This window comes from Phodopus roborovskii, unplaced genomic scaffold (genome assembly GCF_943737965.1).
Source record: "Phodopus roborovskii unplaced genomic scaffold, PHOROB, whole genome shotgun sequence".
NCBI lineage: Eukaryota > Metazoa > Chordata > Mammalia > Rodentia > Cricetidae > Phodopus > Phodopus roborovskii.
The window spans coordinates 1,688,989-1,703,061 of NW_026126548.1; the positions used below are offsets into that span (position 1 = coordinate 1,688,989).

General features: G+C 42.7%; 1 protein-coding gene across 1 annotated transcript in view; it reads right to left on the bottom strand.

Moving 5' to 3' along the window:
• Eml6 (EMAP like 6) overlaps positions 1–14,073 on the bottom strand; it is a 314,487-nt gene that overhangs the window by 9,056 nt on the left and 291,358 nt on the right. The window contains exons 33-36 of the mRNA XM_051200701.1: positions 13,192–13,365; positions 9,383–9,591; positions 7,706–7,863; positions 7,068–7,182 (exon numbers count right to left, since the gene is read on the bottom strand). Of these exons, the coding sequence (XP_051056658.1) occupies positions 7,068–7,182; positions 7,706–7,863; positions 9,383–9,591; positions 13,192–13,365 (656 nt within the window). The remainder of the gene's footprint in view (positions 1–7,067; positions 7,183–7,705; positions 7,864–9,382; positions 9,592–13,191; positions 13,366–14,073) is intronic.

A 14,073-nucleotide genomic window follows, 5' to 3' on the forward strand; every position in this document is an offset into this window, starting at 1 on the left:
AAAACCAGATTTCCCCAATATGTATCTACAAATCCAGCCCTACAGAAAGTATTGGAAGGAAAACTCCAACCCAAGGAAGGTAACTACGCCCACAAAAATGTAGGCAACAGATAATCCAACTACACCAGAAACCAAGGGTGAAGCAGAACAAATATATTCACAATACCACTGCCAACAACAAACCTAAATCAAACAAGCATCAACAATCAATGGACCTTACTCACCCTCAACATTAATGGTTTTAACTCACCTATAAAAAGACACAGGCTAACAGAATGGATACGAAGACAGAATCCATCCTTCTGCTGCATACAAGAAACACATCTTAGCTCCAAAGATAGACATTACCTCAGGGTAATTGAAAAGATTTTCCAATCAAATGGAAATAAGAAGCAAGCAGGCTTAGCTATCCTAATATCTAACAAGTTAGACTTTAAACCAAAATTAGTCAAAAGAGATGAAGACGGTCATCAACACAAAGTCTCAATTCTGAACATCTATGCCCCTAATACAAAGTCACCCACATTCGTAAAAGAAACACTGCTAAAACTCAAAGCTCATATAAAACCTCACACACTTATAGTGGGAGACTTCAATACACCACTCTCAACACTACACAGGACCACAAATCAGAAACTCAACAAAGAAACAAAAGAATTAACAGAAGTTATGTCTCAACTGGGGTTAACAGACATCTATAGAACATTCCATCCAAAGACAAAAGAATATACCTTCTTCTCTGCTCCACATGGAACCTTCTCTAAAATCGACCACATACTAGGAGACATAACAAACCTCAACAGATACAAGAGAATAGGAATAGTCCCCTGTATCTTATCGGACCACCATGCTTTAAAATTGGAATTCAACAACAACACAAATAGCAGAAAACCTGCAAACTCATGGAAACTTAACAATGTGCAATTGCACCACTCTTGGGTCAAAGAAGAAATAAAGAAAGAAATTAAAGACTTTCTAATATTCAACGAGAATGAGGATACAACATACCCGAACTTATGGGACACCTTGAAAGCAGTGCTATGAGGGAAGTTCATTGCACTAAGTGCCCATATGAAGAAAACAGAGGATAGTCACATAAAAGAATTAACAGCCCAACTGAAAACCTTAGAACAGAGAGAAGCGAATTCATCCCGCAGGAGTAGACGCCAGGAAATAATCAACTTGAGGGCTGAAATCAACAAAATAGAAACCAGGAAAACAATACAAAAAATCAATGCAACAAAGAGTTGGTTTTTTGAGAAAATCAACAAGCTAGACAAACCTTTATCCAAATTAACGAAAAAGCAGAGACAGAACATGCAAATTAACAAAATCAGAAACGAAATGGTGAACATAACAACAGACACAGAGGAAATCCAGACAATTTTCAGGTCATACCTTGAAAATCTGTATTCCACAAAAATTGAAAATTCAAAGGAAATGGACAAGTTTCTGGATAACTATCACTTACCAAAATTAAATCAAGAACAGACAAACAACTTAAATAGACCTATAACCCACAATGAAATAGAAGCAGTCATCAAAAGCCTTCCAACGAAAAAAAGTCCAGGGCCAGATGGATTCAGTGCAGAAATCTACCAGACATTCAAGGAAGAACTAATACCACTACTCCTCAAACTGTTCCACAAGATAGAAACAGAAGGTTTATTGCCAAATTCTTTTTATGAGGCCACAATAACTTTGGTACCCAAACCTCACAAAGACACAACTAAGAAAGAAAACTACAGACCAATATCCCTGATGAACATCAATGCAAAAATACTCAATAAAATACTGGCAAACCGAATGCAAGAATACATCAGAGAAATCATCCACCATGATCAAGTAGGCTTCATACCTGGATTGCAGGGATGGTTTAACATACGAAAATCTATCATCGTGATCCACCATATAAACAAACTGAAAAAGAAAAACCATATGATTATCTCCCTAGATGCGGAAAAAGCCTTCGACAAAATTCAACACCCTTTCATGATAAAGGTATTAGAGAGGTCAGGGATAACAGGAACATACCTAAACATAATAAGAGCAATATACAGCAAACCAACTGCCAACATCAAACTGAATGGAGAGAAACTTAAGCCAATTCCTCTAAAAACAAGACAAGGCTGTCCTCTCTCTCCATATCTCTTCAATATCGTACTAGAAGTTCTAGCTAATGCTATAAGACAACAAAAGGAGATCAAGGGCATCCAAATTGGAAAGGAAGAAGTCAAACTGTCTCTATTTGCAGATGATATGATAGTTTACATAAGCGACCCAATAAACTCTACCAGGGAACTCCTACAGCTGATAAACACCTTCAGCAAACTAGCAGGATACAAGATAAACTCAAAAAAATCAGTAGCCCTATTTTTTTTAGACGACAAAGAGGCAGAGAAAGAAATCAGAGAAACATCACCCTTTACAATAGCCACAAGCAACATAAAGTATCTTGGTGTAACGCTTACCAAACAAGTAAAAGACCTATATAAGAACTTTGTGACTCTAAAGAAAGAAATTAAAGAAGATACCAGAAAATGGAAAGACCTCCCATGCTCTTGGTTAGGTAGGATAAACATAGTAAAAATGGCAATCTTACCAAAAGCAATCTACAGATTCAATGCAATCCCCATTAAAATCCCACCACAATTCTTCACTGACCTTGAAAGGATAATAATCAACTTTATATGGAAAAACAAAAGACCCAGGATAGCCAAAACAACCCTATACAATAAAAGAATGTCACGAGGCATCACCATTCCTGACTTTAAGCTCTACTACAGAGCTATAGTTCTGAAAACAGCCTGGTATTGGCATAAAAGTAGACAGGTAGACCAATGGAATCAAATTGAAAATCCTGATATTAATCCACACACCTATGAACACCTGATTTTCGACAAAACAGCTAAAATTATACAATGGGGCAAAGACAGCATCTTCAACAAATGGTGCTGGCACAATTGGATGAGGTTGTGTAGAAGACTGCAGATAGACCCATGTCTGTTGCCATGCACATAACTCAAGTCCAAATGGATCAAAGACCTCAACATCAATCCAGCCACATTGAACCTCTTAGAAGAGAAAGTAGGAGGTACCCTTGAACAAATTGGTATAGGAGACCGCTTTTTAAACATAACTCCAGGGGCACAGACACTGAAAGAAACAATTAATAAATGGAACCTCTTCAAACTTAGAAGCTTCTGTAAGGCAAAGGACACAGTTGACAAGACCAAATGGCAGCCCACTGACTGGGAAAAGATTTTCACTAATCCTATATCCGACAAAGGGCTGATCTCCAAAAATATACAAAGAACTCGGGAAACTAGTCAAAAAAAAACACCAAATAACCCTATTAAAAATGGGGTACAGAACTGAAGAATGAATTCTCAATAGAGGAAATCAAAAAGGCTGAAAGACACTTAAGAAAATGCTCCACATCCTTAGCTATCAGGGAAATGCAAATCAAAACAACTTTGTGATAACAGCTTACCCCTGCCAGAATGGCTAAAATTAGAAATACCAGTGATGGCTTATGTTGGAGAGGATGTGGAGAAAGTGGAACACTCCTCCACTGCTGGTGGGAGTGCAAACTCATACAGCCATTTTGGAGATCAGTATGGTGGTTCCTCAGGAAAATGGGAATTAGTTTACCACAGGACCCGGCAATCCCCCTCTTAGGCATATACCCAAAGGATTCACATCCATGCAACAAAGACATCTGTTCAACTATGTTCATAGCAGCACTATTTGTAATATCAAGAACCTGGAAGCAACCTAGATGCCCCTCAATTGAAGAATGGTTAATGAAGATGTGGCACATCTACACAATGGAATACTACTCTGCAGAAAAAAATAATGGTATCTTGAAATTCGCAGGCAAGTGGATGGCACTTGAAAATACCATCCTGAATGAGGTAACCCAGTCACAAAAAGAGGAACACAGTATGTACTCACTCATATATGGATTTTAGAACTAGATCAAATGATCACCAGCCTATAATTCCCATCACCAGATGAACTAGGATACAAGGTGTATTCTAAGAGATTCATATAAAGTCCCTCACAGAACTGGGAAGGGACAAGTCCCCCAGAGCTCAGGTGAAGTGGGGGAGGACAGCTAATGGAGAGAGAAGTAGGAGAAAATGAGGGGGAGGAGAGGAAGGCATGTGCGACCAGGTGGATTGAGCCTGGTTAGGAATGGAAGATAGGAAAGAGAGAGAGAGAGATAGACAGAGACAGAGAGAGAAAACATAAAAGAGGGAGCCAATATTGGTTTGAAGATAAAGTTGAACACAAAGAAAGGTCGAGAGAACTACAAGACTGCTCCCAACTAACAATCTCAGCTTCCGTGGAAAGGCTATCATAAATGTCCTTCCCGGAGAGTGAGATCAACAACTAACTTCTCCATGGAGCCTTCAACTAATGCCTGTTGAAAATAGGAGCAAACACCCATACATAAACACTGAGTCGAACTAGAACCCAGAAGCCGATGGAGAGGACAAGACCATGTGGCAGAAGCACATAGAGACAGCTTACCTGAACAAGGAGGAGCTAAGGGCCACTAGACTGATAGCGGGGAAGCCAGCAGGGGACTGCCTCGGGCCCCCCTGAATATGGGTCTCAGCCAGAAGGTCTGAGCAGTCTAAGGTACCTCAGACAGTGGAGCCAGGATGTATCTCTGGTGCACAAAAGGACTTTGCAAACATATCCCCCATGGATATGCCTTATTCTAGAGACAGGAGAGAAGCCCTAGTCCCTACTTCACAGGACCTGTCAGATCTACATGACCCCAACTGGATGGCATTCCCCTACATATGGAATTGTGGTGGGGGGATGGGAGGGGAGGGTGTTTAGAGTGCATGTGAGAGGGCAGAGAGGGTAAAAGGGAGGGAAGGGGGAGGGAGGGCTGAAGGGGAGGGAGGGAGGGAGGGAGAGGGAAGTGGGATCGACATTAAAATAATAAATTAAAAAAAATGCTTTGACTCCAAAATTTAACTTGAAGAACAAGTTACTGGGGAAAAGGATTTCTATTTTTGTTTCCACAGAAAATGAAAAGATGTGGATTCCTTCCAGACTAATGTGGTTTGATCAAGCCAGACCACCTGAAACAGAGTACCAGGTGATCCTACATTCCAAACAGCTGGACAAAACAGCCCTACAGACTACAGCTAGGATATCTGAATCTTTTTCGAATCCCCCAAGACAGTGCCCCTTACCAGCAGGAAGTAGTTTGGAAAGAACGACGCCCAAATTCCCAAATATTGTGTATAAATGTTTGTTTTCATTTAATTGGACTTTGTTATATAAAATTAAATAAAAAAAAAAAAAAGAAGCACGGGAAGCTTCTGGGACAGTGGGGGAAAAAAAAAGAAAAAAGAAAATGTGTGAAGGCAACAGTATAAATGTGTTTAATATCTGTGCATTGTACAAAAAATGGTTAAAATGGTAAGCTTTAAAGAATAATTTAAAATCAGGTAGTGGTAACACACATCTATAATCCCAGCACTCAGGAGGCAGAAGCAGGTGGATCTCTGAGTTTGAGGCCAGCCTAATCTACAGAGGGAGTTCCAGGCCAGCCAGAACTGTTACACAGAGAAACCCTGTCTTGAAAAACACACACAAAACACTACTAATAATGATAACAGTAACTCACTTCAAAGCACTGTCAGTGGAGCTCACCTGTGTTGGTATTAAAATAAGAGCTGAGCGGGACCTAACTAAGGATCTGTTAGCTGTCTTCTCTCCCTTCTCACTTTGCCTTTTTTTTTTCCCTTTTGTTTTTATGAGACAGGTTTTCTCTGTGGTAGTCCTGGCTGTCCTGGAACTCACTCAGTAGACTCACAGGGATCTGTCTGCCTCTGTTTCCTGAGTGCTGGGATTAAAGGTATGCACCACCACCACTACCACCACCACCTGGCTATCACTTTGCCTTTTCTAGCAGTTACTTTGAGCAATGCCCTGGTCAACCTTTGCTAAATCATCCCAGTGAGGCAGCTAATACCAATTCTTAGACAACCCCAACTTTTTTATTAATTAAATTTTTTTCATACAATATATTTGGTCATATTCTTTCCCCATAACTCCTTCCAGATTCTCCTACTCCTGATCTACCCAACTTCTATTTCTCTCTCTCTCTTTCTCTCTCTGCCTCTCAAAAAAAAACCTAAACCAAAACACACACACTATATATATACATATATACATACATATACATATATATATACATATACATATACATATACATATACATATACATATACATATACATATACACACAAAACCCCAAACTGCAAAGTCTGTTTTATGTTGGCCAACTCTTCCTGAGCATGCATCCTACCATGGGTGTAGATGACATTCCCAGTGTCTCTCCACTGAAGAAAGCCACTTTCCCCCTCCCAGCAGCTACCAAGGCCAAGTTCTTTTTTCTACTGAACAAAGATAAAAGCTGGACAAACATCCTGCCCACACCTCACATAATCATGCTTCCAAATGATTGACTCTTAACTCTTAAGAACAGGTGGGATGCAGTCAGGGTTGTCTGCAGGGTTCATCTCTGAGAAGCAGCTTAGAGATGAACATGGAAAATTAAGCAGTGAGAGACTCCTTTTCAAACATCCTCTCCAGGTGGAATTTGAAATACATTAGAAAGGAAAACACTGGGTGTGGCATACCTCCTGAGATTCTCACTGTGCAGCTGGATCGGACGGTTCAGTGACCCTGACCTGCCTCTGATCTCAGAACCCTATGCAAGTGATTTGGTGTCATTCAGCTTATGAGAACAGTGTTTGCAGCAACAGTGGATGACTTCCTGTCAGGCGGACAGAAAGATACCCTCATCTATGAAACATGAAGCCTTCTTGACTAACCTGGGTGTTGGACACAGGTCAGAGACATCCCTAGCCTTCCTGTATGGGTAGGTTCACCTGGCTCTGACTGCTGAACAGGCTAATTTACACCTCGGAGTTTAAGGCTTGAGCAAACATTGGAAGAAAGAATGCTGGGAACCCCTCTCCTATCGCTGCTCGCCCTGGAGGAGTGGCTCCCACAGGGCCAGCCGTACTCACTTTGCCTCGGCACACAGAGCGCACACACTCCACCAGCTGCCCTGTCTCCAATTGGAAAGCCCTGCAGCGCTTCATCTCCTGGTCCCACAACTTTACAGCCCCTCCTTCTTTAGTCCTAAAAAAAAAAAAAAAAAAAAAAAAAGTCAAAAGAGGAATTCACCCATTCCCTCAAGACTTCCCTTCCAAGCCCTCAGCACCCTTTCACTGATGGTGTGGCTATCCAGGCCCAGCGGGATAGACCCTCCAGGGTCACCCCCTTCTTAGGCCCCACAGATTTCCTAAATCACCTTCAAATGCATATCTCTGGAGAAGATCGAGTGTAGTCCTCAAAGCTATTCATGCTTCCATTAGCCTACTAATGGTGTTTCACGAATCCTGCCCTCCCACTATCATTCCTCCCTCCAAGAGCTGCTATGAGCAGCATTTGCAAGAGCAAAGTCACAACAGCTTTTAAAGAAGTGTCTTCTGAGTTTTTAAGCTGCTAATGGTCTCCTCTACTGTCCTCTCAGGAAGACCTTGGGCTCTCTGGGAAAGACCTTGTACTCTTTTGCAGAGATGGCAGTCTGATCTAACACAGAAAAGATAGGAACACCCCCAAGATAGTAGCAAACAAGTCCCCAAGAGGGACCTTTGCTTACGGCCGTTCTTTTCCACCAGTCACAATAAGCCCATCCCGGAGGGTTGTGTACATTGTGAAAACAGGGCCTGTGTGAGCCTTGGCTACCAGCCGGATGAGGAAGTGCTCCTTCCACACGAAGACATCTCCATTGATGGCACCAGTGAAAGTGAGGTTGTTCTGTAAACAAAGGGACACCTTGGGAACCAGGACCATGCTTTAGGGGGTCCCTTCTCAGCCACTGGCTCCTTTTGCTTGTTTAAAATTAATTTTTGCTATTTTTAATTATGCATGTGTGTATGTGTCCATACATATGAGCACAGATACTCCCAGAGGCCAGAGGCATTGGATACCATGGAGCCAGAGTTACAGGCAGTCATAGGATACTTGAGTAGGGTGCTGGGAACTGAATTCAGGTCTGTTGGGAGAGTAGTGAATGCTCTTAGTCACTGAACAATTTCTCCTTTGCTGTGATGACCAGCTGTGCATTGCTAGTCTGATTTCCATTAAGCCAAACAGATGTGCAGAGAATTGGAAGAACATGAGAGATCACCTGGCTTTACAAATTACTTGCTAACTGGCTTGGGTATTTTTTGCATTTCTATGATGTGTACATCTGCAGCATCAGCACGAAACAGGCTATAGTAGGGGAAGGGCCATCCTCAACCAGGGAGGAGTCTTGCCTGGGGTTCACCCAGGAAGTGGACACATCACATTGGAACACCTGGAGTTGTCTTACATTTACCAGGCGTTTGCACCAGCTCAGCGATTTATGAAGAAAGAGGGCCGGGGGGAGGGGGGGAAACCATTCCCTGAGGGTAGAAGTTTCCCCCAGTATTCTTAGGATTAGCCAAAGCAGGGTGTCTGTATTTCTAAAAAAAACAAGTATGACAGAAATAGTTGGATGTGGGTGGCACTACCCCATTTTTCTGGGGTCTCAGACTGAATAAGAAGGAAAAAGCAAGCTGAGCACCAGTATCATCTGCTTCCTGACTGTGCCTGCCATATAGCTAGCTGCCTTAGGTTCACCATTGTGTCTTTGCTGTCATGATGATCTGATCTTAACCCATCTTAACTCACCAGGCAAAAGACATGCTTCCTTGCCTAACTTGCTCTCCAGAGCTTTTTTGTCATAGCAATGAGAAAATATTAATACTTTTTGACTCAACATTTGAGAACAAAAAATGAGTAAAAACTGTAGTCAGTTGAGGGACAAAGGAGATATAATTACCTGCCTTGCAAAAATGAGGAATTGACTTCAATCCCCAGAACCTACATTTTAAAAAGTTTGGTGTGCTAGTATGTGCTTGTAATCTCGGTGCTGGGAAACTAGAGACAGGCAGACCCCTGAGGGTCACTGGCCAGCCACCCTATCCCAATTAGCAAGCTTCAGGTTTAGTGACAGACTCAAAGGAGGTATCCACACATCTACCAGCACACTGACAAACACATACATGCACACAATGCAGTCAGTCCCCTATTTATGCTAAGGATAGGGAACACTGATTACTAAGGACACAATGCAATCAATCCCTTATTGATGCCAAGGATAGGGTACATTGATTACTAAGGAGCCATGTAGTAAGGGACAATATAGAAGTGGATTTCTTGTTGACTTTGGCTTCTTGGCCAAACCCTCTCCCAATGCGTCTCCTGAGGATTCAGGACCCTTCTTGAGAAAACATCTGCTGGAACTTACAGCACCAAAAGCCACAGACAGCATTGTCTGCATCTTGGCAGCTTCCATGGACCCGATGACCCCTTTCTTGTACAGTAGGGCACTTCCAGCCAGGGTCCAGAACTTCATGTGTTTGACCCCAACAGATACAAACTGTGTGTCTGAGTCGGGGCGAAATTCTACCACAAATATACGCTCCAGGTGACCACCTCGGCTGGCAACCTTGGTACCTGTATGGGCGACAGAGTCCAATGAGACTAGTCCTTCTGCCATGCGTGAGCCAGAGCAGGAGGTAACAGCCCAGACTGGCTTTTCCATCCTCTCAGAACTCAGGTCAGAGCTCCTTTAACTGCATTTCTTTCGGGCACCATCCCAAGGAAGGTGTGTCTGGGAATTTTCCAGAGAAGTATGTACTACTAACAGAACCCTCCCCCCCAGCAACAAGTCCATGACTAGAGCAGGAAATTACTGTGACCCACAACATGGAAGCTTCTTGATTGCAGAAAAGGGTAGAATTGATCTACCTTGCAACCACATCTTCCTACTCTCAAATCAGCACTCTCCACGCCCAGGATGCCCCACCCTCCCAGGGTAACTGGGAGCTCAGGTTCTTTAGACAACTTTTATTTTCTTATATCTATCCAAGATTCCTGCATGCATTTTCTATACCTCCAATGCTCCCTTTCAGTTCATACATTTTATGTTAAATTTTCCACTTTTTATATTTAGTTACTAGTTTTTCTTACACCATATTCTTAATGTCTCATTAGCTTTCATCTTGAGTCTCAACTCCATTTTTAGAACACTTTTGAACATCTTAACCTCACTGTTCCTCAGTGTAATTGGTATAGCAATCATTGTAGCTGTGACGGTGCTGTGAGAAGCCCAAGAATTGACGCAGGTAATGATCACGCCATGCCAGGAACTCGTTTTTCCGTTCCTTTGGATCCTTTTAAAACCTCTGGGTTTCTATTCCTTTTTCCTATATTTTAAGACTCTCTTTTTACTCCTTTAAACCCTTAAAGTTTAAATTTTTATTTTAAACTTGTTACTTTTTCTTTAAGGCTCTTTTCTATACCCTCTCAATGTTTTAGTTCCAATTTCTTCTCCCTCCTCCTTCATTATTTATCCCGATCTTTTTCTTCTCATCTCCATACATTTGCTCATTTGGTTTTCACTATGGTTCTACAGGAGAGTGGTGGTTGTTTTGGTGGTAGGTTTTTAATGAAGCTGGCCTTGTAGTTCAGCAAAGGAAGCTGGGGAGGTTGTATCAGGAGAGCCTTCTACTCCACACACACTGGCTAAACACTGTGCACCTGAAACCCTCACAGTAGTAACAGATCTCATTGCCTGGGGCTTTAAAGCCATGGCCTCCAAGACCATAAACTATGTCTGACAGCAAAGAACAGGTGAGAAGAAAAATATTCTCAACCCTTGTAAGAGTCAGGGTGAACAGTAATCTATACAGACTGACACCCCAGTCCCACAGGTGGACTGTAGAAGCAGTACTGTATGTGAGTGGCCAATTAGAGATGCAAGGATCAACCTTACCAGCTTTAGAGGTATTGCAGTAAATAAGGATCAGGATAAACAAATAGGCCGAATAGATGTTTATTCAGGGAGAAATAACTTACAACCTAGACAGATGAACACCAGGAAATTCAACCCGATCCTCTCCTGTCCGAGTCACGCCAGAAAGAGCGCCTTCCTGGCCCCCTCCGACCTCCTTCCACAGGTCACTTCCGCCCATGGCTCCACCCCCCAATGGGCATGGTCAGTGCCACAGAAGGAGACAAAGTGAATATCCCACTACATAGAGGAAATGCAAACTTATAATGAGAGTCCTATTATAAGCCTTCTTAAGGCTTCTCCTCTAGTTTTAATCTCATGGGATACTGAGTTGGCTTCTGGTCTATTGATAACAAGTTAGAAACACATATACAGGATCTGAAACATGCACTGTACATAATATGTTCACTTGAAATCCCATCTTATTATTCACACACATGATCTCCAAAATGTCTCACTAACAAGACAGAAATGCACAATATGCTCTTTAGTGATAATACAAATGTACATAAACCAATATGTGCTATTTATATGAAGGCAGGACTTGAAGGAAAAAAAAATCACAACACACTAGAGAAAGGAAGAGAAGCTGTGTCCAGTCAACCATGAAGAGGGTATCTTCTCAGAACCCTCTGACAAACTGGTTCCAATTAACACAAGGAGAAGACTCCCCCATGCTTTCTCCTCTGGGGAGCGAGTTTACTTAGTGGAAAGGAGTGGCTTTTCTAGTCCTTGCTGCCTTGGCAGGTCAGAAGAGCCCCAGGTTCTGCCTGGAGAGACAAGTGGCAGAGGTAAGGAGGGAGCATGAGCCTGAAGACAGGAGACTGGGTGGGGACATGGGCTCACTCTTGTCTTAGGACTTGGGACTAGGGTCAATGGCCTGAGAAAAATGGGTATCTGGAACATAACTCTGCCCCATAAAGAGGGGACTTTGTGGAAAGAGCTAACAGTGGGTGGACTTCTCCGGAAGTGACAGGGGCTGTGTCCTGGGAGATACCCATGCAGATGGAAGGAATCCTGCCAAGAAAGCACTGGAGTATTTTTGTGGATGGACTGGGATGGCTAGAAGGTGTCCCTAGCCCATCCAACTCTGGGATGCCTTGAGGATGCTACTAGGTACAATGCTCCATTTCTCATCTGCACCATCTAATTGATCCACTGACCCCCTGGTATCATAAGCAACTGGTTGCATGCCAGGGAGATGGGTTATGGGACACGACACAATAAACTATAAGCAAGATGACAGTGTGGTTTCCTAGAAATACCGTGGGTCTAGCTAACTTCCAGTGCAGTGTGAGGAGACTTATTCTTAACATTTGTCAGTCACTGGTCTCAGGAAAAATGGAAGATTTTCTCAGAATTTATATTTCTCTTTAAAACCATTCTTTACACCCTTTCCATAAGAAGAGGAGGAGATAATGGGACTCCAGAGTCCTAGATTGGAGAAGTGCCACTTCTCTGCTTGCCTGTTCAGTGTGTCCCAAATACAAGCTGCAGCTAGATCTCATTAGTGTTCTTACTAATTGGATCTGCTTTTGCCAAGGCTGACCTGAGCATATACTCAGAAAATTGCATATTTTAATTGTAATACAATTACAAATTTAGTACCAGCTGGTGTGCATGCATGCGTGTGTTGGGGTAGATAAGAAAGAAACTCATTAACTATACTATAAACCAGTGGTACTCAACCTTTCTATTAAAGGGTTCTCAACCCTTTAATGCAGTTTCTCATGCTGTTACTTCATAACTGTAATTTTGTTACTGTTATGAATCACAATGTAAATATCTGTGTTCCCTGTGATGATAGCTCTGAGACAAGCAGGCTGAGAACTGCTGCTATAAACAGTGATTAAGGTGAACCCTCATTTCAGAAGTGTAAAAGCATAAAATATGGTGAACAACTGAAATTTGCTTTCAGTGACCATGCTCCTCCAGTTCTAATAACAAGGTGGCCAAGGTAAAACAGTTGGAGTAGAATCCAGAGTGTTCCAAAAGGAACACTGAGGACAGGGAGTTTGGGGAGGAAGGTGATGATAATAGAGAGAGGGATGGCACTTTCCCTGTGGCCAGTGTTAGCACTTTGCTAGCATACCCACAGCTCCTTCACTAGCCTCCATGGTTTCTGGGCAGCCTGCAGCTGGCCATGGCACAGGGAATTGACTGAGATCTGAGAGCAACTTGCCTGGAAGGAGTCAGGGGTTCCATCCCAGCATACTCCTTAGGGGAGCTGTGTAGAAGAAACATGAAGCCCAGCTTGTTACCTTCTTGCCATCTCCAGACAGTGATGGTATGCTCTGGATCCACGCCCACAGACACCAGGAGCTTCCCGGTTGCACTGAAGTTGACGTAGTTCACCCCCTTGGAGTGGAAGCACCGCAGCATGGAAAGGGTGTGTTTGGTCATAGCATCCCAGATATGAATTGAAGGTGTTGTCCCTGAGTGTGGGAAAAATGACAGAGGTGGTAGCGACTCAGGGCTTGTATTCCATTAAAGGCCCTTCCTTACACAAGTGTTTAGAGGTGTCACTGGGCATAAGAGACTTCTAGTCTGACCTGGGCAGAGAAAGACATTAAGAAACGGGCTACTACAGAGACAGCATGTGGACATTTGTATCTGGCATACTTGCAAAGGGTTTTGTTCAAAGGGAACCGGTGAGGATAGATTTGTAGCACAGCCAGATACAACCACCAAATCATACATTGACATGATCCTGCTGTGTGGATTTGAACTGTTCACCACTGGAACAGCTTTGCCTGTGTTTTGCATGGTGTCACCTGCAGCAGTGGGCAGTGGCAATGAGGCAGCATCAGAGGAAACAATAAATCACATTCCTAACAGTGCAGCACTCAACCCCAGTAAAGCACTCTGCAAAGAAGCTTTAAAATAGGCATGGCTTTGATGCAAACAAGCAAGAGACTTTCACAAAGTACAAGCAAATATGCAGATGACTTTTCACAAATGTGCAGTTCACATTTGTGGCTGGTGGTTTCTCAGTAAACAAGAGCCAGGCACACATGCTACACTGCACTCTTGCCAAGTTCTCATCAGGCTTCAAGACATGGGGCTCACTCACACATGGGGGCCCAATCAACATGGAAGAGGACCAAATATTTATTTAACTATCAGGTCTCGGTCTGATTTTT